The sequence below is a fragment of the Corapipo altera genome, unplaced genomic scaffold (genome assembly GCF_003945725.1).
Source record: "Corapipo altera isolate COAL_440 unplaced genomic scaffold, ASM394572v1 78, whole genome shotgun sequence".
NCBI lineage: Eukaryota > Metazoa > Chordata > Aves > Passeriformes > Pipridae > Corapipo > Corapipo altera.
In genome coordinates this window covers 9085563-9109626 of record NW_020884904.1, presented here as the reverse complement: position 1 = coordinate 9109626, position 24064 = coordinate 9085563, and the positions used below count along the sequence as shown (strand labels likewise).

Genomic DNA, 24064 nt, shown 5'->3' with positions numbered 1-24064 from the left:
ATTTTACAGATACATAACAATAAATACTACGTGGGAGGACAAAGCCCCAAATGCACACCAGAAAATACATTGCTTTGGTGCCCAGTGACTAGATTGAATAAAAGATGTTCATTGCAAATACCAACAGCACAACCTAAAACACTGAGCTTATTAAACTAAAAATCTTTAATCAGAAAGGGGTGAGTGTATCACAGTAATAACTAAACACCACCGGACAGAAAGGGTCTTTCTTTTAACTTCTGTCGAAAGTAGGCTGCTTGCTGAAACCTAAATACTTTTAACAAATCGGTTGTGTTTAAAGAGCAAACCTTCCCTGGAAAGATTTTTTTCCTCAATCTAATGTACACTAGTCAACCTTGTACTGCATAGTGTTACTTCGTAAGAGTAAATTTATGAAAAGGAGGAGAGAAAGAAACAAAGCAGCATTACTCCCCACCCCATCAGATTACAGCCACACAGGGCACAGCTGACAGCAAAGATGCTTCACTGCTCTATTACATGACATAAGCTAAACTAAGTATATACAGACTGAGAAAGAAAAAGATCCAAATGTCCAAGGAGAAAAGGGGTATAATCTTTCACACCAGATGCACTAACAGAAAGCTGTTGGGAAATTCTTCCTCTAGCTAAATCCCTGGCTTGGCAAGTAAAAATAAGTGGCATCAAGGATGGGGACTATGCAGGAAGTGGGCATCTATGATTCTTCAGTCATCTGAAGTAAGGAGTTGATAGCTGCATCCTTGTTCCCCCTCTGAGCTTCTAGCACTGAGCGGATAACTTCCCTGTCCATGTTGGGAAACATGTCCTGGATAGATTTCAGGTCCTCTTCATTACACAGGTGCTGAGGGTTGACTGCAGGTGGTGGTATTGCCATTGGTACCATGCCTGGATTACAGACTGCAGGCATCCCTGCAGGTTAAAAAGAGAAGAACAAGAAAAACCACAAAACACATGAGTGGGGGGGGAAAAATAAAAATCAGTGATTTTGAAGAAGAGAGCAGCTCACGGCTCATCCCAACCCACCAACTTCAGCATTTATTTATTTCAACATGCACTCCAGAAGAGGGGGAAAAAAAAAAGATTGCAGAGATTATACCTATACTGTTGTAACTGGAAAATATTTTTCTGGAACAGGTTGTCCCTCCAAAGTTGCATTCCAGAAGTTGTAAACTACAGTATGGCAACAGGTACTGGTAAAAATTAGGTACATCTTGCATTAAGCAGGTTTACACATGGATCACTAACCAAATACTGAGCTCATCACAGAAAGGTGTGGTTCGTGTCTCCCTCATCATATTTTAGTTCCAGTGTATTTATGTTGTGATGAAAAAATTGGTTTTACATCAGCAATATACATAGCTGATATTCAGAAAGTCAATGAATGCAATCTCCAGTGCATTCAAAGGAAAGCAAAGTACTTTGGTCCACTAGGAGACTGGATCATACAAATAAGCAATTAAAATTTTAGCAAATGTTTTTCTCTGGCTAAAGTTTCATCCAGCCTGGAAAGTCACTAAGTGGCAAAAGAGCAATGCCTATAGGGATATACACACTGCTTTTCCCTGTCTCTCTGCTAGAGGACAAACTTCATCTGACCTGACATTTTTTGTTAATTGTTTGCATGTCTACATGAAATTAAGTGCAGGCAGTTTATAAAGAGTTTTACAAAAATGAGTTTTAGAAAATGAGTTTTCCAGTTTCTCTTAAAAGGAATCACCAGACAGAACTCCCTTTTCATCACTTCTGAAAGTGGTGTATTTCATGTCTTCACTATGTAGTTTCAGATCCCTTATTATCTTAGTCCTACTCCTTTGTGTGTTACCTTCTGTAGTTCTCCCCACAGTGTTTCTAAGGTAGGGCAAGGAGAATTACCTGCATCTAGGCACAAACATGGCACTGCCTCATACTGAGAACAAACACTAAACCTTTATCATGCTGCTATTTGCTTTCAAGCATTTTATGCACTGTTTCAAAGACTATTTATCTGGTATTTTTATGGAGTAGTCTACAGTAATTCAAAGACCTTCATGTGCAGTAATAACCACTAGAGAAATCATCACCAAACATGTTAGCCAAGATTTTTCTTTACACATACTTTAACACCAGCCTTAAGGTACAATTTTATTTCCTATTCACTACAAGAAGATCCTTCTGCAACCTGCTGCAGTCAGAGAGACTTAGAAAACTGCTAAGTGTCTTTGTTTTGACAAATTGTCTATTAGTCCCCTTCCTTCAATTAGTTTTTTAAGAAGTATGATGCACTCCATCAAAGGTCTCTTTCCATTAGGAGATAAATAATCACTTATTTTTATCTGCTCATTGGCTTTTCAAAATAGCTATTAAACCACAAGATGACCTTTATTGTATCAGAATATCATATGATAGAAAGAATACTTAGCAAATAACATTTTCCAAATGCAGCTCACAAGATGATATCCACGTACTACACCATTCTTTTTCACATATTCATACATCTATAAATTTTAAGGTATAGGCTTTCCCTACTCAACCACATCACTTCTTCCTTAAGCTTACCTAGTTACATGCTTGGTTTAAAACAGTTTGTTATAGTCTTCATAGCTTTTAATAATTTCATGCAATAGAGAAAACAGTTACTTGAGAACTGTTTTTAAAAGAAATTTCACCTTGCTATCCTCCAGTCCTCTGAAAGCAAGACTAATTAAGCAATAGATTACATACTGCATTTGGTAAAAAAAACCAAACCAAACAAACCTGACATGCAAGACAGGGAATGTTATCTTACCTGCATTTTCTTATTGCTCACCTTAACAGTTCGTGTTAAATACTGAAATTATAATCTAAGGCTCTTTCTTCATAAAAAAAGCATTCCTTCCTAAGAAGGGCAAAACCAAACACTTTCTTCCTCCCCCCATTATTATCTCACCTTCCAACTGGGTTTTTTTGTATTACCTTACATACGTATATCTTTTTAGTCATTTAATTACCTAAATGATTCTAGGTTCTCTGCTTCTTTAAAATAAAGAGCTCTCAACTTTTTACACATTTGATCTTCAAAATCTTACAACCAGTTTAGATTTAATATTTAATTAACACTCACATCCCCATATTTGGGCAGGCCTACCAATTTTTGACAGAAACCTACTTCACTGTTTTACTTCATATTTCTTAGGATTCACAGTAGTAACTAAACACAGGATTGATTTTGTTGTTGATTTTGTGGTTTTGGTTGGATTTTCTCTGAGCACCTAACAACTTCCTCTACATAATTTTTAGTTCACTTGTTTAGCTTTCTATATATGACCTTTATTACTTCCCTGTAAGTTAAACAAAGCATGAACTATTTGCATCACTGCTATTATAAACCTCCAAAATATGACTCTTTTTGAACCAGGTTTCATGTATTACTCAGAAGTAGATCAGAAGCTGCTTCTCTTCTATTGAATTCTAACTGCTCAAAAAACATAACAAAGCATATGTACAACTGATAAAATTTCCAAGAGTGCCTCTCTGCAGCCTCATCTCTTTTAGCATAATGACTAAAGTACTTAAGTGATTATTGCAACTATATTATACTACTTCTATTCAGACTTAACATCTAAAAAAAAAGAGCAAGGAGCAGTTTCAATACTTACCTTGTCTCTTACGGATTTTCTTTAATCTATGTTATTAGAAACATCTATACTCACTTTAACTTGTACAAATGTTTTAGCATCTCTCTGACTCCTTTTTTCTATCAGCATTGAAAATGCTACATTATAAATCAGATTCAAGGTTGGAAGAGCTAAGCATCAACTCTGGTTGACAAGGTACTGTAATTTTATATAGTTTGACTATGTGTATTTCCACCACAATTTTACCTAATGTACTCTTTCTATTTCTTTCCTCAACTCGGACTTTTGTCCTATCTGAAGGGATACATTACTGATTTGTAAGCACCTCCATATTTATCAATGTTCTTCAATTTTGATTTTAAAACTCCCCTTTTAACCATCTTAAGTTTTATTCGAAGCAAAAAAGGAACCTAGAAGCTTTAAGTCAAATGTACAGGCTGCATCTATTAAAAAAGATTTATACTGCCAACTCAGTCATGATTCATAAATTTATGACCTGCACACTGGAACCATGTCCCTGCCCCATCACCTGAATCACACCTCTACAAAGGACATCTGGTGCCTTTTCCACAACACCCTAAACTTTAGCTCTACTACTTTTTTATGCCATTTGGACCATGGGCCCTGTAATCTTATCTGGCACTATGCATCTGAACACATGGCAAATCAGACCATGTGTGCACCCTAGAGGCAAACCACTGTGCAGCCCTTAGCAATACTGCAAATACACTTTCCCCAATAACCATATCCAGTAGCATTTCAGACTGCCTCTTCCATAACTTCAACAAACATAACTCATTCTTCACACCTCCTACAAACAATCTTTGTATTTAAAAGGGTTGAACAAAGATGCGCGGCCTCAAAAAAATAAAGGTGCAAAGTACCTGAAAGAACAGAGCAACAGAAGTTATGTTTTATTTTTAACACAAACCTTCCAATATTTTTAGTACGTCATCGACACCCTAAGATTATCCAACAATCAGCCTAAACTGTGTAGGAACTGCCCATATAGGAGTTCAGCTTAAAATATTAATCCAAATTAAACATGAGGCTCACTTCCCGAACACCATAGCATTCTACAGCCTACCAATAATGTTTCAGTGTCTTATCAGTCCCCAAAAACAAAAATCAAGACTAGAACACAGTTTTCCTTACTGCTTTCATAAAAAAAAAAAAAAAAATTTATGAAGCCAGACATCTGCACAGACTTCAAAAGTATTTTCAATACAAATAATCAATTTTATACACAAGAAATTTCTTAACTGCATTGTTTCTCACCAATGATTTTTCAAAATCCATTTTCTCAGCTCTTACAGTTTTAGAATTAGTTTATACTTTCTACAACTACACTGTATACAAATGGAAGTTAGTATCACAGTGATTTTTAATAAATACCTCCATGATAAATGCTTACTTTTCATGAAACTTAACATTCAAGCTATACAAATACCAATTTAAGAGTACTCTGGGGTGGGTTTTTTTTTGTTCCACACTCGGGCTAAAAGCATCCACAATTTCTGATTTACAAAATAGTAAGACTTAAGCATAGACTTGAAGAACTACACACTAAAATTTAGAAAATATCCATATATACACAGTCATTAGAGAAAGTTATCAATGCTCAGTAAAGATCTGCTTTACATATTAAAAACCTCATATCACTAGCAGGTGAAAACTGGAACTGAATGACATACGAGTCCACTACCAATGGAATTGCAGACTCCTGTGTTGCCCTCAGGTATCAGGTAAGTGTAATAAATCAGAAGAATGAAGCACTGTTTTCCAATTCAGTGAAATGGCAATGGCAAACATGCTGGCATAAGCAGTGACATTCCAATACATGAAACAATAGCAAGTCAATTGCTGGAAGCATCAATGGAAGCATCAAAGCAGAATTAACAGGGTAAACTTTTTCTAACTGCATACAAGGCATTACACACTTGTAATTTTATTTTCTTTTTCAGTCAAGGGCCCTATCGTTAATCTCTGAAGTCATTATTATTCTGTCCCATGTATAGACTCTTTCAGAGTAAACTCAGGAACCTTCTCAGCACGAATTCTTTCATTTAAATGAAGAAATCAGTATCACCTTTTCTAAAAGACAAAATAGGTCTTAATGATATTTGTTTCAGAAAAAAAACTCAGTGCTGAATATGCATGACATTTCAATTTTTTTAAATGGTGCTTCTTTGCAAGCTACTAGAAAAATTAAGCATATGGACCCACAAAAAATTTCTAAAATGCCACTGCTCTGAATAACCCAAATACGTTGCAATAACCACAATATTTTTATTTACAGCATCTTTCTGAAATTCAGAGCATCAAGAAATTACATTATATCTCACAAGGAGTAATTGTAGAATTTTCTGAACATTTTTGATTGAAGACCAATGTTTTATCAAAGTTAATGATGTCGTAATATCTTCACACAATTCCAAATCAAAGGTGTCACAGTAAAGTAAGTCTAAATTGAAGTAAAATTGATTTCCTGTAATATAATCTGCCTTTAAGAGTGCTTAAACTTGACATGGATCTAAAACAGATGTGCATGAAAAATACACACTGATGAAAAAAGTGTTATCTTTTAGGAAAAAAAAGCTTATTTGAAGATTAACAGAAGGCAACTGGCAGGTTGTCTTCTCAGCGTCATTGCAGAACGAGTTCTTTGCTTTCAAGCTCACAAAAAGTCATGACATTACCTGGTTCTCCCCAAAACTTGCAGTAGCAGAACAGCTGCAAGCATATGACCTAGAAGAGCTCACTGACGTACAATAGCTTCAGAAGAATATTATAACATCATGTTATATCCATCAACACCATTATCACCAATTAGTTTAAGCATTATAGCATGAAGCTGAGTCATTGAAGATTTTGCAACAGGTTAGAGAGGCTTTAACAATTTCCAGGAGATGGATCAAATTGTACTATTGTGACAACCAAGTGGCAGTACCTTGTGATACAGTCTGCTGTAACAAATAAAGCTGTTTAGGTGAGTTCATGCAAAGACTCTTGAGTCAATGAGGATGGGAGTGAGAAAAGAGCTTGGAAACTTACCCAGTGCAAAGTACTCAAGCCCTAAAGACAGGTGAAAATGAAGGGGCAAGGGGAAAGGAATAAGACATGGGAAAGAAATATTAATCTATTTTTAAAAGGAAATTGATCATTTAGCTTCCAACAGTGAAAGCTGGATAAACTGAGGCAGTTGGGTAAAACCTAAACTACCTAATACTAAAAAAACTAAATGCTGCTAGGATTCAATCTCTCAACTAATTTGCTTCAGCACTCTGATCAAGTTTCCTAAACGTGCTGTTTATACAGAAGTCACAATTAGAGGAAATGTTTCCAAAATAAGTAAGCCACTAGGTGTTTGCAGCAAGGATTATATTTTATAGCCCACAAAGGACAACATACATTCATGGTTTTCTGAACAAATACCAATAGTGTCACGAGCTAACCCAAGAAACTCAATATGGACACCAAAAGGAGTAATGTACATATACACACAAACTTGCCTCAATGAAAAGTGATATTCTCCACTCTGACAGGACCCTAGAACACATGGGTTTTTGAGGTGCTTTTCACACAGGTGTCAATAAATTAAGTACAAATACATTTCCTATTTATCCCATGATTATTTAGCTGATAAGAAATATCATTTGCTTATTGAACTAACATTTTCTAGCTTACTGTCTCTGATACACTACTACCAAGATACTATCAGCACCAGTATTTCACAATATTCTACAGCCTAATTAAGTAATCTTTAGAAAAAGAAAAGGGAAGAGATGGTAGACAAATTCAACTTCTAGAAGAGCAACAGGATTGATAAGTTTAAATTTTTGTATATTAATCTACAAATATATCATCTACATCAACTACAGTTTGTAGTAACTAGTGTTATTGTCAGAAGTTTCCAATTTTAAAAACTTTTGAAATTAATTACCATGGTACAAGAATATTCTATGGCCATTTCTGTTCTCATCACAGCTCTGTAACATCTATTGCCAAATGTGAGGAAACGACCAGACTTCACCTGCTTACCACAGTGACTCACTTCTTGCTCCTACAGTTTATCCCACAGCAATTAGCTGCTCTGAGCCTAATTAGAAAGTTAGTTACACACACCAAGGTTGGAACAGAAGGTTTCTGTTACAGAAAAAAGCTTGGCCTTTGTGACACACCTGAATTTAACTTAATGTCATCTCTCTTTAAAGCGCTGCTATTTTGGACAGTTAACAAGTAACTGCTAAACTCTCTGGATAAGTATTTTAGTCTACCCGCTGTATTTCCATCATAGATAAGACTTAGATTCTAACAGTCTTGCCCAACAGCGGAATCCCCTCCACTTCAGACAAAATAAACTATTCAGTGATGCTCTTCTACTCTTCTGAAGGAAAGCAAATAGAACTTGCTTACTTACAACACTCATTTAGCTGGGTAGGTAAAAAAACTGAATTAAAAAGATGCAAAGATGTCCTACCATCGCCCTTCTTGAAGCAGTTTCAAAAAAAAGAGAAAAAATGCTGTACAGTGTTACAAAGTGTGCCAACAGAGTGGGCCCAGAAGATACAAACAATTCAGTTAGTCAGGGAAGGCCAATAGTTTTCATACACCTTTCTGAAAGTGTTTACAGAATCCAGGAGGAGCATCTAGTTCAGTATACAGAAGACATTTTTAAAAAATCCATGTCTTCCAAGAGGCACTACTGGTTTCATTTGTAATTTGAAACTACTTTTATTAAGCTATTAAATGTGTGACACAATTAAAGTTAATTTACAATTCCAAACCCAAACATCTGTATAATTATTACTAGTGGGTCATTGATTAGTGAATAAGTCAAAGCTTTAAAACTCACAGTACTTTGGGAAAATTTTGATGATGTCCACAGAAATTCTAGAACAGCGAATACAAAGCACAGTAATATTTAAAAAAGTTTCAAAAATATTAAATATAGGGCAAAGGTGGCTTGTAAGAAGTCTGGTATTTATAAAGCCAAGGAAGTACATTCAAACTTTCCCAGAACAAAGTAAAAGTTCAAATCCAAGGGTGGAACTATCACTTGAAAAATATTATTTATTTCTTCACTTGTGCAAGTAGAAAGTACTCTCAAGATAAATACAAGATTAACAGAACATCAAGATCTAAACATAAGATATACCACAGTACTTGAAAAACAATTTTGAGGGTCTTGTATCAGTTTTATCTGCTGAGTTCTATGTCTACTTTCAATTATACCTGAAAGTAGTCTCTGCTTTATTTCTTCTGTTAATATTCTCTCTGGCACAGAAATTTTGTAATATTATATGAATAGTCTCATTTTGATCTATTCTGTAGCACCTCCTACTATATCTTTTAACCATACACAAGATGACTATGTTCTAAGCTCACTACAGAAGGTCTGGTTTATCACAACAGGAACACCCTTCAGAATGCACACCCAAATTAAAAGCAGTTCACTGGCAAAGCAAGCAAGACTTAAAATCTTAAAAGCATTTGAGATAAAGCAAACTGCATGTTTTTATCAGGGAATAAAGTATGCTGCCAAACTTTTCCATGTTTTGCTCTAACTTAACTCCATAAAAATGAAACAGGAAGTAGGATTTCTAAATTACATATCCAATCTTCTGTTGATAAGATTTGTTTTTACAGAGAATGGAATTTTAAATTCAATCATGCTCTAGTCTTACAAAAGAAAAATAAAATGTATATACATCACAGTTGTGTCAGCCCTTTGCACTGTAATTATGTCTCACATACTCTTATCACTCATTCATACACTTGCATGCAAAGAAATGAAAAATAAGTAAATTTATCTCTTATTTTCCCTAAAAATAACACATATTACTGAATAAATATCCATACAACAAACCAGATTTAAGAGCCTAAAAGTGAAACACAAACTCAAATGAACTTTACTTATCAGTTACCTAAGTAGGGCAAATTCAGGCTTATTTACATACTTTAAACTTTTCATCTTTGACAGAAGAATCACAAAACCTACGTTAACACACCTTTTCTCTAGAAGTCCAAAACTCACTTTGAACCAACCAAGAGCACTGACAATACCTGATGTATTTACATAACTACCTCAGAGCTCCCTAGCATTCTTCATTCACTGAGCTACACACTTCACATGCGGTGCAGCAAGTTTCCAACACAGTATCTTCAGTGACCTGACCTAGGTCTTAAATACTCAGAAAGAGAAGCCTTCAAGACACTTGTTCCAACTTGACAGACATTTTAATCCATTTAATCAAACTCATACATCATCCTTAAACAGTGTACAAGACTGAAAGCAGACCTACACTTAATATGCTTCCTCCTCTCACAGAAATGTGTCATGGGAAAAGTGGTCAAGGACAAAATCATTTATAGTTCCCTGCACGTTCTGAAAACAGGATAAATTTGGTATTTATTTCTGAGAAACCCTTCATCTGAAAGTTTCAGAGTCTTCAAGGAGAGAAAACATACCTGCTATAGGCACATATCCAACTCCTTGCTGATATACAGTGGGCATCAGCACCACTGGCTGGGGCTGCATCATCATGGCAGCTGGTAAAGACTTGACACAAAAAGCACAGATTAGAACAGATTAGAACTCAGGAAACAGCAAAAACCCTAAAATCGTCAATTAAAACTGTTTGCAAACAAGTCATCACATTGCAGATCCATGTCCAATATTACAATATCATTATGCTAAATGCTAATCTAGATCAAGCAATCCCTAGCAAATTAACTGAACTACCAACTTTTAAGTGACAATTTGCCTGTAAATCAATAATAACACATCATGTCAAAGTACCTTTTGCAAGAGTGTGATAAAATTTGTCACTAAAATCTTTTTACTGAAGTGAATTATTTTAAAATACAGGTTCAATCAGCTTTCATGCCTTATTCTAGTGAAATGAATATACAACATATCATAAATGAAATATTAGAGAAAATCTGAATTTTATTCTTATTTTTTACTTTTAAAAGCAATATACTGCTCTTAGAAGCAAAACTGAGTTTGAATCAATTATTTCTGAGGTAAACCAGTTCTTTAAAGAAAATGTCAATTTAACTCCATTCCCTTTTACTACCACAATTCAGTTCAGTTTTATCCTTGAAAATATTAAAAGGTCCAATTCTATGTACAGTAGATTCATGGGGAGATAGTTTTCAAGGTTCACTACAAACTTATTTTTCTTAGGGGTAACAGAACAACTGTTCAGATTGGGGCAGAATGTGAATTTCAAACAGCAGCAAACATCTGTTCCCAGCTGTGTATTCAACAGCAGCCTGGAATTTCTGACAATGTACAAGTGCAGTAGGAAGTGCTCAGGGCTGCACATGCTACATGTTATCCAACAGCTACTTAATACAAAGGTGACAGATAAAAACACTCCATGAGCTGCTTAACAAACCTGTGTAAGGCAGCAGTTCATAACCAGTAGCATCAAATGAACAAGAATGGAAGTAAAAAACAATGTCATCTGAAAGATCATTCAAATTACCCAAGAAAGATCTAAGACAGAGAAGAGTTTCCATTATCTTTCTTTTAAACTGACATGAATTTCTTAAGATTGGTGGCAGGGGCAGGGGGAGGTATCAGCACTGGGTGTATTCCTAAACAACAGGAATAAGCTGAATTTTCATAATTGCAGAACAAGATAAATACTCATCTACCACCTCACTAAAAAGTATTTATTGCCTTAACTAATATGTTTGACTGCTATTCCCAGACTTAGGTATAATTATTTTAAATGCTAATAGACACAAACACCCAGTATGGTAAAACAGAACTACTTCTACTTCAGTGTAAAATACCTCCCCCTCCAGCTACTTAAGAAGCTTCTCTCCCTTCCTCCTCCCAGCCTCAAACTTGGCTTACCGTGTATGACATAACCAGATTAATCATTCCTTCCTTATCATCACCTTGCCTTCCACTCAGGCTATACCACTCATCTTCCACATTTCCTTGTTTCAGAGACTCAGGAATTGTAATGTGTGTCCAAGCGATGCGGTCATCCATTGAAAAAGCTCGCTGGAATATAATTTAAAAAATATTATCAAGTTAATTGTCCTACAAAAACCCCCAAAACAACTTAAAATTACTCTTGACTAACACTTCAGTTTTATGCTATTTAATTTTGTTAATTTTTATGCCTTTTGAAACAACTGAAGTGTCAGTAAATATTTTGGCCATCTCCTTTCCAACAAGGATGAATGATCCTTTTAATTAATGGGATTATAGGTTGATTGCAGATATTTAATAGCAAGAAATTGAAAGCCTGAAGCAGAACACTTCCAGAAATACAACACACTAATATCAGCATAGTCTGTGTGAATCTTATGACATCACATCAGAGGCCATTACATGAATGCAAACAGCTTCTCTTTACTACTATATGCTGTGAGCTCCAGTAATTCAGCAGCAGATACAAGCACTGATCTGCCGTCCCTGCTGCAGCAATGAAACAGGCACTTGAACCTTACCAATGAAGCCCACAAAAGAGCATCCAAAAGCCTCACCTGTGTAATGAGCACACAGCTGCTGCAGTGACATGCTTTACATGAGAGGCAGCAAAAAACAGGCCAACTGTAAGACTTTAGCCTCAGTTGTAGCTCCCTAGTTTCTTCTAATAAGTCCTAGTGACTGCACACAGTCTGTATTTTACAGTTTTATCCTCAGCATTTCCAAGCTTGGGAAAGCTTCCAAGCTCATCCTAGGTTAGAATAACACTGAAGAATTTTTGAGTAAAACAACATTGTACAAACAGGTGATTTTTAACAGGGACAGTGCAGAATATAAGGCTGCAGGGCATTCTGATAGGCAAGAGGAGCTTAAATACCACTCAGACATCTTTTGCTTCTCTTCCTTTGCAGGCAACTCTGCTGGTGGTGCCTCTTATCAGCTATCAAAGGAAAAATAATAGTTCTGACATTCTTGGCAAAGAGTAAGGCCTTATGCATTGCTGATTTTGGCATTCTGAAACATTTTCATCATCTCCCAGAGAACATAGAAATTGTTTTTGGTAACTCAATGCTTTTTTGCAAGGTTTCACCCAAACCTCAGTCCAAATAGCAGACAGAGAGAGGTAGAAAAAACACATAGCAGTTCTGACCTCATCAAATATCTCTAGATAAAAAGAGTCCACACCCGGGGGAACAGTGCACTGAATAACTTTGTTCCAGCGGGGGTTCTTGGCTCCATTATGTGCTGTAGGAGTTTCATACACAGCGTAGCCCAGCCGTATTCGACAGTACGGATCCATGCGCGTCATTCCATAGTTCTTTGCCAGTTTTGCCTGAAAAGAAACACAGTAAGAATATAATATTGACATAAACTTGAAAATTTAATTACTATTAGTTCACAATAAGAATCAAATATTGAATAACGGACTATATTCAATTGTGTGGTAGACAGGAAGGAGGGGGAAAAAAAGTCCAGAAAAACAGCATTCAGATTAAAACATAAACCGATGACACCATTAAATGTCTGGGACACCTTGAAAAGGGATCATCTTTTTAACTTGTCTGTTGTAGATAATACACATTTTCACCATAGCTAAAATAAGTTGCTTCACAATAAAGCAAAAGATACATGATTACAAGGAAACAGCAAAAAGTCCAGTTTTTCCCTAGATATGTGCTCTCCAACATACAATCACAAGCATAATGAGATAGGTATCCTGTTCTCTTTCACTAAAGTTCTTTTAAAGGATGAAATGCAAAAATCCAGTAGCTTCAAGAACATCACACAGTACAAAAGCACAAACTGCAAATTCAATTGAGGTAAACTTCAGGAGATCATACCTTCAGCACGTGCATTGGATAATATTTAATTCAGTGGACAACTTAAATCCTAACATTACTATAAAAATAGATGGTATGTAGAATCAGAAAAGATCCAACATACTTTTGCTGTAACATTAGAAGACCAGAACAGAACAAGTTGAAGACAATCCTGAACACAACACCGAGCACTGCTGTGCCCAAGCAGAAGCTGGGCTCTTTGGACATGCTGTTTCTCTGACCTGTACTAAGCAGTTCTTTTCATAGTAAGACAAGTGACAAACCATGGTGCCTAAAGGTGCCTCCCACCTACAGGACAGTTTACAGAATTCAACAGTTAAGAGGTGCATAACATTTATCACAAGTGCTGCGCCTCAGGCTTGGAAAGCCCTTTTCTCCTTCAGGACATGCTGGTTCAGCAATTGGTACATTACAGCTTGTGAGAAAGGTCTCAAACTTTCTTGTTTCTTGTAAATGTGAACTTAACGTTGGCACCTAAATTACCCACTCTCTAGACTCTGAAGTCATGAGATCAAGTAGCTTATCATAAAACTCTTTCAAAAAGAAAGGCAACAATCAACAATGCTTAGACAAACTCACCACCATTCCTGTGTATCTGCAGAAAAAAAGCGCAGTAAATTACCTTCCCAGAAACTTATTCAGATCTTCCACCAGTTTATTAGTAACAGAACTAAGGCATGCTGCTCGATATAATTTATCAACACATATTTAAATACAAAATACTTCAATCAGCTTTTCACCTTCTATAGGTTAACTACACTGTGGCAAGTCTTCTATCCAGAATGCCATGTCTCAATATGCAGCCAAGATTCCATAGCATTCCTGCATAAACTCCCAGACAGGGACAGAAGAATATCTCTTGGGACACCACAGGGTTGTACTGTCATTCAGAAGGACCTTGACAGGATGGAGAAGTGTGCAGGCAGGAAATCTCAAAGTTCAACAAATGAAAATGCAACATTCTGCCCCTGAGGAGGAACAGCCACATGTACAATGGTGGTAGACTGTGGGCCACCTGGCTGGAAAGCAGTTTTGAGGAGAAGGACATTGAGGGTCTTGGTGGACACCAAATCAGAAATAAGCCAGCAATGCTCCCTTGGAACAAAGATAAGCAGTATCCTGGTCTGCACTAGGAAAGCACAAATAGCAGATCAAGTAAGATCCCTTCTACTCAGCACTGGGGACACCATGTCTGCACTACTGTTCCCTTTAGTTCTGGGCTGCCCAGTAGAAGGTATGGCCATGTCTGAATGAGTCCAGCAAAGGGCCACTAATGCAACTAAGGGTTTCACAGAATCACAGAACACGTGAGGTCAGACAGGACCCCTAAATATTGCTTAGACCAAGCTCCCTACTAAAAGCAGGGTCAAATGCTCAGGGAAAGTTCTGAGTGTCTCCATTGATAGAAGCTGCACAAGCCTTTTGGAACTTATTCTCATGTTTGACATATTTCCCTATAAAAAGGTTTTTCATATCTCCAAATAAGAGTTTGCTGTATTGTAATTAGTGCTCACTGCACCTCTTGTCCGTCCTCTAGATAGCACTGAAAAGAGCCTGTCTTCCTCATAAATATCCAATGGCAGGAACTACTTGTTGGTAAGATTCCCCTTGCCAAATCACATGTTGCAGGACTATTTTGTATGACTATCTGAGAGCCTCAGAATCCTGGCAACAGTGTGTGTCACATGCCAGAAAGGAAGTTTATCTACAAAGCTCAGGAAGAAGTCTCTCGGCCTTTCCTTGTATTTAAAATCCTCCTTAATCCTTGATTAAGGCAGCGGTCGGGGGGGAAGGCGGGGTGTAAGGATGGGATGAGGTTTGGACTAAATATACTCCAGAGGTCCCCTCTAACCTCAGCTATCCCATGATTCTGTAACAAGTGGTTACTTACAGACATGGCATTAAGAACAGCCATTAAGTTTTAATTCTTAAGAAAGATAAAGATTTTTTTTTTGTCTGCACAAGCAATTAAAAATAAATAAGAATTGAACCCAATAAAAACCAGTATCAACTCCATCAGTTTACCCATGCAAACAGGAATCTGGATGTTTCTGTAACATAACCACTCAAAGCAAGATTCAAAACTTCTTGAACACCGTACTGTCTGCTCCCTTTATCTGCTTCAGGGATTTCTACTATCTATATCCATACTGATTGGATCAATATCCCATGACAAAAAGCACTTCAAGATGACCAAGCACATACTCAAAGATGAACAACCTACAGAGAAGCACATAACTTGCCAAAAGCTGCTAGGGAGTTAAGAGACATATGGCATGTTGTTTGATAAATGTTTTGTTTCCTTATATGCCTGAGGTTTAACCTGAATCATCTACTCCTAGCTCTGGAAAAAAATTATACCAAATATACTATACTATGCTCTAAACTGGTAACATTTTTCTGCTGTTCAAAGTTGCAGGCTTCCAGTCTTACACTTCTCTGAACACACACTGGGAAACACATCAGAACTAGAAAGAAGGCTGTAATGGAACGCAATGAATGAGTTCCAAGTGTCTAGGCTTCAGAATTAATAAACTTCGAAAAAGCATAGCCCCCAGTTTTCAAAGGAAAGATATCAGCTGGAAAGGAGCACTGAAAAACACAGAAAGAACCGACCAATACCTCTCTTGCTGAGAGACCTTATACAGGTTTACTCCCCGGTAAGGACCTCACCATGGAGCTGTAGCCATACGTGTACTATTCCAGCCTTGGTGCTAAATTTGAGGGTAAATCTCTCTTTGGTATGTTTTTAGAGAATAATTGAAAGACAGCACTTGTAAAGAGGTGTAGTAAGTTAGTAAGAAGGACATCAGGTATGCTAATGTAGATAAATAGAACTGTGTTATGACAGCCAAGTTTTAAAACCTGAAAGCTTACACACAATGAATGCAGTAATACAGTACTGCCAAGACATGAAAGAAGGTGTAAAAAGGGAAAAGAGGAAGTAGAAAATAAAGAGCTAGGACTATATAGTTGTGATCGATTAAAAAAGCCTGGAGAAAGCATTGAGAAAAACAGTAAATGCATTAGAAGAAATAGGGATGGAACAGAGCAGACAGTTAAGGAAAAACATATAAGGCAACCACAGTTTCCTACAATAATCTCAAAATTGTTAATGTCTTCCAATAGTAAGTGTTTCTACAGGAAGCCTTCTTAACAGAAGTTTTCAGAGAAACCTGTTCACTACAAAAAGCTCCCATGAGTTTATTTGATTGTGTGCTATAATAGCAAGGTTTACAGGAAATTGCTGCATCTGGAAATGAAACTGGACAAAATGCTGATGTACAGAAAACATGAAGCAACAAAAACCTTAGGAATTACTCATTCCCTTTTACAAGTAATTTATTAACTTGAACTCCAGTACAAAGTCTTTTCATGGCCACTGATCAAAAAAAATGAATTGTATTAATTACTTAAAATTACTTAATTTTCCAAAGATGGCACAATTTATACCTGTACTACAGTAATGCTGAGTCTTCCTACTGTACCCATGGGTCCTCCATACTGTAACTGCTGAGCTGCCTGGGCATCCAGCTGGATTTGCTGTTGCTGCTGGGTTGGGGTAATGCGAAGAAAATCTTGAGGAAGTTCACCGACATATACCTTAAAAAAGAAAGAGGAAGAAGGGAAAAAATACTTCAAAGGTGAGTTTTTCACATTTAGAATGAGAAAGAAAAGAATATAAATCAAAGTGTATCAAATTCAGCTGGATTTAGTCTAGTTTTGACAGCATGAACAAAGAACCAATAAAATGACAATACTGCCAACTCATGTAGAGAATGTTCTCATACTCACCTTCAAAAACACTAAATTCCAACATAAGCCTCTGAAAAAATGTAGGACACACAGAGCCAAAGTGCTCTGCAACTAAACATTTAAGTAGTCCATAAAAATGTCAGAGCTACGAAGTTTTGCATCATATTCACATATGACATCTGATGGCACCCAGTTCTTTCACTCACATTGCATCCAAGTATTCCTGTGTCAAGACACAGCACACTGCTTTCATTTGAAAAGGTCACTTTCACAGTCACCTTCAAGACAGATTGTAGAAACAGTATTTCCTATGAATCCTGCAACAGAATAAAGACGCCCTAATGATTTTCCAATGTTAAACACAGCCGGTTTGCAACTAACCATGGTGACAAAATTCCACCACACTCAAAACAATAATGGAGAAAACCCTGGTCTATCAAGAGGATAAGTCATGACAAAAAGTATACTAGAGGACCTCCACCACATGAGCCAATATGAATCAGCACTCATCACGTATTTTCTGTTAGCTTTACAGTAAAAGAAAGGAAAGTTTCTACCTACTACTGGTCAGTTAGACAACTCAGGTTGTTTCTAGGTTTTAAATGCTTGGTGAATGTTATCAATAACACACTTAGAGAGAGCATCATTTTAAACTAACACACATACTGTAATAATAAATTTTAAAAGACTAATAAAGTGTAAAGTGGCATAGAAAATTTATAATTAAGCTGTACTTGTTTCTGTTGTCTATAGAGTTGTTTACATATTTAATAGAGAACTGTCCACCTCATGAAGACAAAGGACAATGCAATTTCTCATGTTGCAACCCTAAGCAATATTACTCAATTGTCTGTCTGGCAGATGCATGCCTACAGAACATAATTTAAGATGTTAACAGGCCTCGAGGACATAGTTTTTCAAGATTAGACAGCATTGGCACGTCAAGATTGCATCTTGGAGACAGAAATTGAAGCTCTTGCCAAATCACATGTTGCATGACTATTTTGTATGACTATCTGAGAGCCTCAGAATCCTGGGAACAGTGGGTGTCACATGCCAGAAAGGAAGTTTAACTAAAAAGCTCAGGAAGAAGCACTGAATGCCTGCTACCAGGCTGTTGGGAGGGAGAGAGGGCAATCAGTTTTGCTTACAAGCATCTTAAAATTTTACCATTAAAATCCTAAGCAGTTTTAGTTTTAAAAAGTGAGAAGAAAAAAACCAGAGGCAAACAGGGAGAAAACTAAGCTAAAGGTGAATAATAAAAGAAAGCTTATTTAAGTTTGGTTGGAAATTACATGTGAGCTGGTAACAGCCTTCTCATTACAATACATATCATTAAAAAGGAGTTGGTTTTAAAATAAAACATAATCCATTTAGGCAACATTTGAAATGACACCAGAATTTATCAAAGAAATTGCATTTACAACACAGCAGGTCCCCCTCCAGCCCTATTTCTAAAGGATGTTTCAAATCTGTTATTATTAGCATCTCTAGGAACAAACATCATAAACACTTCCCGTAGTCAGAAGTTGTGGCTGCAGCCCAGAAACCTCATTTCCATATATGCAAGCTCCCTCTCAACTTCTCAGAAAACAGGACAGGTTCTTTAATATTGCTTTTCTTATGTGCTACAACCACCTGAGAGGTAGTTTTGAGGATCTTCAAAGTGAAAAGCTGCAGGTATAAAACCTGCATCTCAGCTTCTTCAAACTGAAGGCAGTGTGATGTTCTACAGCTACTTGAAGTTACTGAGGACGGGGGTGTCTCAGTCCGACCTCGCTGTTTCTTGTACAGCGCTAAATGGGGCAAATAGTTGCAAAGTATGTTAGTGCAGAGGGATGATCAGAAGAAAGTGAAATAAGGTTCAGAAGTAAAGGGAAGCGGAGGGAAGTCATCAGAACCCTGAACTCAGTAACTGATCACACAAATGGTACCTACAAACAGGAGGGAAAGGGAACACAGTGCCAGGGACAACCACAGATGCCCTAACTTACGGAACCATTTGCCCAGACACAATGCATTCAGGGAAACATAACTAAGGTTTCCACACCTGCAACTACCAAGGAAATCTAACATGAAAATTCTTTGAAACATCACAGAGTTTTAAACACCTAACTGCTCAAAAAAGTTCTAACCATTCTCCTTTAAATGGTTTTACTGTCTTTAAGAAAGAAAAAGTGAATGAGACAGAATTTTGAACTACTATTCTATGCTTTGCATGGTAAATAAAAAATTGGTACCAGATAAGATGCATCCAGAGATCCTGAAAGAGCTGATATTTGTTCAAGGTTGCTCTCTAACATCTTTGAAAGGTCACAGAGATTAGAGGAAGGGCCCTACAGCTGCAGAAAGACAAATCTCATACCCAGTTTTCAAAAGGGTAAGAAGGATGACCTGAGGAACCACAGGCAGGTCAGCTTCACTTCAGTCACTAAAAATTTTATAGAGCAAGTCCTTCTGGAAGACATTTCTTGACACACAAAGGAAAAAAAAAAACCACCAGGGACTAGGAATAGTCAGCCTTTAACGATGCTTTAAAACAAAAAAAGCCTAATGAGCCATCTGCCTTCTACAATAAAATTACTGGAATATGTGAATAAGGAGAGAGCAGAAAAGTATCAAAGCTGGGTCATTACAATCCAAATGAGTTGCATTGATGAAAAACTGGCTGAGGCACTGAGATCAAAGTTAAGGTTCAGTGGTGAATGACATTAGAGGTCGGTTAAAGATGAAATTTTTCAAAGGTCTGTACTGACGCTAACTTATGTGTCTTACCAGTTTTGAGGAGGACACCAAATTTGGGGAAAAATATTTGAGGACAGGACCAACTAGAGAGAGAGGAATTCGATGGCAGGAATCCTATGAAATTCAACATGGGCAAAGTCCTGTACTTTGGACAGAAAAATCCCTGGCACCAGTACAGACTGGGAAACAACTGGCAGGGCTATACCTCTACAGAGGTGAAGAGCAAGCTAAACATGGATGAGCAGAGCACTCTCGCAGCATGAAGCCTAACAGCAGACTCCACTGCATCAACAAGAGCCAGCCACTGGGCTGAGGAAAGCAACGGTTTCCCTTTAATTTAGCACTCATTAGACCACATCTGGAATACCACAACCTGTTTGGGACCCACTAGTATGGAGCTGGAGGAAGCCCAGCAAAGACCCACCAAGATGGCCTATGAAAAGGGCTGGAGCACAAAACTTGTGAGGTCAGGCTGAAGATTTGTACAGAGTGGGAGACACTTAAAATGCACCTTGTAGCAGCTTTCCAGTATCTACGAGGAGGTCATTGAGAAAACAGAGCCAGGCTCTCCTGTGAGATGCAAGGCAAGAAGAAAGGAGATCTCAGCTGTCAAACTGAAACAGAGGAGATTTTATGTGAAATAAACAGGGGTAACTACGGTATACAAACATGAGTTAAAAATTAAAGATAGAATGAGTGTCCATATGACATCTACACCTATTCCTGGAGAAGAGAAGGCTCCAGGAGGACCGCAGAGCACCTTCCAGTCCCTAAAGGGGCCTACAAGAAAGCTGGAGAGGGACTTTTGACCAGGGCCTGTAGAAAAAGATCTCGAAGTTTTGAAGAGTTTCAAGACAAAACTCATCAGAGTAGTCATTATTAAGGAAATTAGGAGAAGAAATCTATATAGTCCTAGCTTGGTATTTGATCTAATTTTGAAGGACCTGACATATTTGCCAGCACAGCGAATACTGAGTAATTTTGGATATGACTGGCTAACCAAGGAATCAGAAATACAAGGTTTTTGGTGGCTCAGTCTTAACCTCAAGCCTGATCAAACTGTTTATTAATACTCCCATTTGTAAAAGGCATCATTTAGCAGCCCTTACATATTCAGCTATAGTGTGTGAAAGACAGAACTGTTCTCTCCAGCACTAAACAAAAAAATGTTTCCCAATCCTTTAGCACCATTTAGTGGCCATTTATTTGTAATGCAGTTGCATATATAGACACAAGTAGAAATCTATCCTCCTCTCTAGAGAAAATTAAGAAAGGTTGGCATGTATCATATCAATATCGTTAGCTGTGAATGGCTGCTTAATATTGCATAATTTATTAATTCATTTGAAAACACTGAAACCTCTAAAGTGGGCAAAGAAGAAAAGCATGCACAACAATGTTAGGAACACATTAAAAAAAACTCCCAAAGCCCGAAATCCAGAAAGCCAAAGCTGCACACGATAAATTATCACACACCTTTCCACTTGCCAGGCTTCAATCAAGTTTAGGAAACAAAAGATTGTAAAGAGATTACACAGGAGTACCTGAGAAACTGTAAAACAAGACATCCAGAAGAATAACATTCTATGTCTGAGATGTAACTCCCTTAAAAACTTTAAGAAAGACTGGGTGGTTATGATATTCAAACATGATGTTTGAGAAGTTGTGGCACTTAGTGCCACGGTCTAGTAACCACAGTGGTAGCGGATCAAGGGTTGGACTTGATGATCTCAGAGGTCCTTTCCAACCTGGCTGATTCTATGATTCTGTGTTCAAGAAGGTTCCCACTAAAATCTTGCCTAGGCCCAGGAAGTTTCACCAAGCCAAAACAAGCAGACATCGAAAGTACTCCACTCAATGCCAACAAGGTGTTTAGCACCACAGGCAGGCAAAACTCCAGCAAAGAAACGGTACTCCAATTCAGGGACAGAAATATCAGCACAATTTCACATCTCTGCAAATCAGGACTACTGTTCACCTTCAGTCAAACCATTCTGTCTGTAACCAAATCCCTCAATATCCCCAAATCCCTCTAAACATAAAACTAAAGGATAACTAAAAGTGAAAGTCCTATTAAACAGACTCTGACTATTTTTCAGGAATTTATATTATTTGGAGCTTTCTTGAGTGAAATCTGTTACATATTGACTGAATTCTATTTGGGTGGAATCACACACACGTCAAACCTTTGGGCATAGCAACTGCCTAAGTCACCACAGATTCAACAAGAACAGCAGTTGTTTTTTAATGATACTACAATGAGCAACAAAAAAATGAATTTACTTTTTTTACCTTAATTCCCCACTTAAAACTTTTATTCCAAGCATCATCACAATCCATTGTAAAATTAATCTATTCTGGAAGGCCAGAGAAATAAGGCATTTTAAGGAATTAAAACCGATGATCATATAATATCTGTCACAAGATAACAACAGACAGCAACGCAGTTCTTCAAGATTAGCAATTTCATAATTCACCTCGCTGGTCTTTCTACAAGGCTCTGTAGATGTACCAAAAGAGTAGCTGTTTCTACAAAATAAAACATAGCCGTTTAAACTGATTGTCTAAAAAAAGTCTCAGTTCACCTTCAAAGCAATATCGTGCTGTCAATTACTACCAGATCCTTCCGGCCAGGAAGAACAGACAGGAGCAGCACTGTCAGTCGAGAGCTGATGTTGTACCCCACACGGCGGAACACCCCGGTATGATGCATTAATATCCCTGGGCAAAACCAGACAATAACATATTCCCAATAAACTCTGAGCACCATCTCCCAGGAGGCTGTAAATTGTTTTTACGATTGCTCAGCGCCTCCCGTCCAACACGCACGCCTACATCCCACACTAGATGCGTCGTTCCAGCCCTCAGGCGGCGGTTCCAGGGACAGAGGCCCGACTGTGCTCCGCGAGCACAGGGAGCTGCGCTCCGCTTCCAGGGGAAAGCGCTTTAGGTCCGGTTTAGTTTAAGCTGCTCCCTGCTCGAGAAGGCCTCTGCACAAAGAACGGGCAGAACAGCCGCCTCAACCCCATGCGCAGAAAGGCAGGACTCTCCCCTCTCCCCAAGCCTCTTCGCCCGGCAGGGAGCCGGGAAGAGAGGCAGACTTCCCTCCCCTCGTCCCCCGGTAGAGAAGAAGAGAGGACTTTTCCTGTCTCCCCTCCGCCCCAGTCGGAGCGGGGGCAAGGCAGGACACACGGACTCTCTCTCGCAGAGCGGCGCAGCAGAGGCCGGGCCGGGAGGGCCGGACGGCGCAGCCCATCGGGGTCGCTCCGAGCCGGGCCTCGCCTGCCCCGCGCGGGGAGCGGTACCGGGACACGGCCCCGGGCGGGCCCCGCGCCCGCAGCACTTACCGGGCCCCGCTGGGTGCTGACGGTGGTCGCCATAGCGCCTCGTCGGGGCCGAGACCCTTCCTCCTCTTCCTCCTCCCGCCCCGCCAGGCCGCCGCTCCCGATCCCGGTGCCGATCCCGATCCCGGTGCCACCCGTCAGTCAGCGCGAGCCGCGTGTCACGTGACCAGCCCGCCCCGCCCCCGGGGGCAGCGCAGCGGCGCCCTCCTGCGCACGCGCCTGTCCGCGCGCCGGGAGGGGCGGGGAGTCCTCCCGCGCATGCGCCGTTGCGCGCTGCGGCCGCCGCAGCGGAGCGCGGCGCTGCGGGGGCGTCGCGGCCGGTAGGGGGCGCTGCGGCGCCGGCGGAGCAGGTGAGTCGCCTCAGGCCGCCATCTTGTGCCGGGGGCGTCGCTCTCGCCGCCCAGGGCGCCCCGCGGGCAGGGCGGCTGTGCGGCCGGGGGTGTGTGGGGCCTGTGGGGCGGTCTCTGCCCGCTCTCTGCCGGCCGTGGCAGCCATATGTGAAAGGGAACGACCCATTGGCTAGCCTGGCCTCAGTGGTTTCCAAAGCTTGCCGAGCAAGCGCAGCCCTCTCCGGGAGAACAAAAGCAGCTTTAATATTCATTGAGTGCTGCTTCGGGAGATAAAGTCTGATTATTCCAAAGCCTGTTTAAATAACAGAACTGTTTCCCGTTGTTAGGGCTGTTTCCTGTTGTCAGGATCTGCGGCATAATTTTAGCCCTTAATTAAAATTCTAGCACGGATTTTGGCAGCTAGAAATAGAACAGTGCAATTAGGAATGCTCCAAATATAGCACCAGCTTTTTTTTTCTTCCCCCCCCCCCCACTATAC

The 24064-nt window shown here is 38.9% G+C and overlaps 1 protein-coding gene across 2 annotated transcripts; it reads right to left on the bottom strand.

Moving 5' to 3' along the window:
* Positions 1–147: 147 nt before the first annotated feature.
* On the bottom strand, positions 148–23400 carry TOLLIP (toll interacting protein). 2 transcript variants are annotated; one of them, XM_027651019.1, is made up of 7 exons: positions 23240–23400; positions 16845–16994; positions 12701–12883; positions 11467–11619; positions 10065–10155; positions 6648–6668; positions 148–909 (listed from the first exon to the last, which is right to left on the bottom strand). In XM_027651019.1, the coding sequence occupies exons 1-7, from the start codon at positions 23270–23272 to the stop codon at positions 695–697; spliced, it is 846 nt and encodes a 281-aa protein (XP_027506820.1). In that variant the 5' UTR covers positions 23273–23400; the 3' UTR covers positions 148–694. The 2 variants fall into 2 exon arrangements, with proteins under 2 accessions (XP_027506820.1, XP_027506821.1); XM_027651020.1 differs by lacking the exon at positions 6648–6668 and having other exon boundaries at positions 23240–23399.
* Between the last annotated feature and the right edge of the window lie 664 nt (positions 23401–24064).

Excerpts from the sequence above, each read along its gene's own strand:
- TOLLIP (XM_027651019.1), bottom strand. The coding sequence starts at position 23,272 with ATGGCGACCACCGTCAGCACCCAGCGGGGCCCG. Across the intron at positions 16,995-23,239 it reads TCAGCACCCAGCGGGGCCCG|GTATATGTCGGTGAACTTCC; the intron begins GTAAGTGCTGCG and ends TTCTTTTTTAAG. Across the intron at positions 6,669-10,064 it reads TGGATATGTGCCTATAGCAG|GGCTTGAGTACTTTGCACTG; the intron begins GTATGTTTTCTC and ends ACCTGTCTTTAG.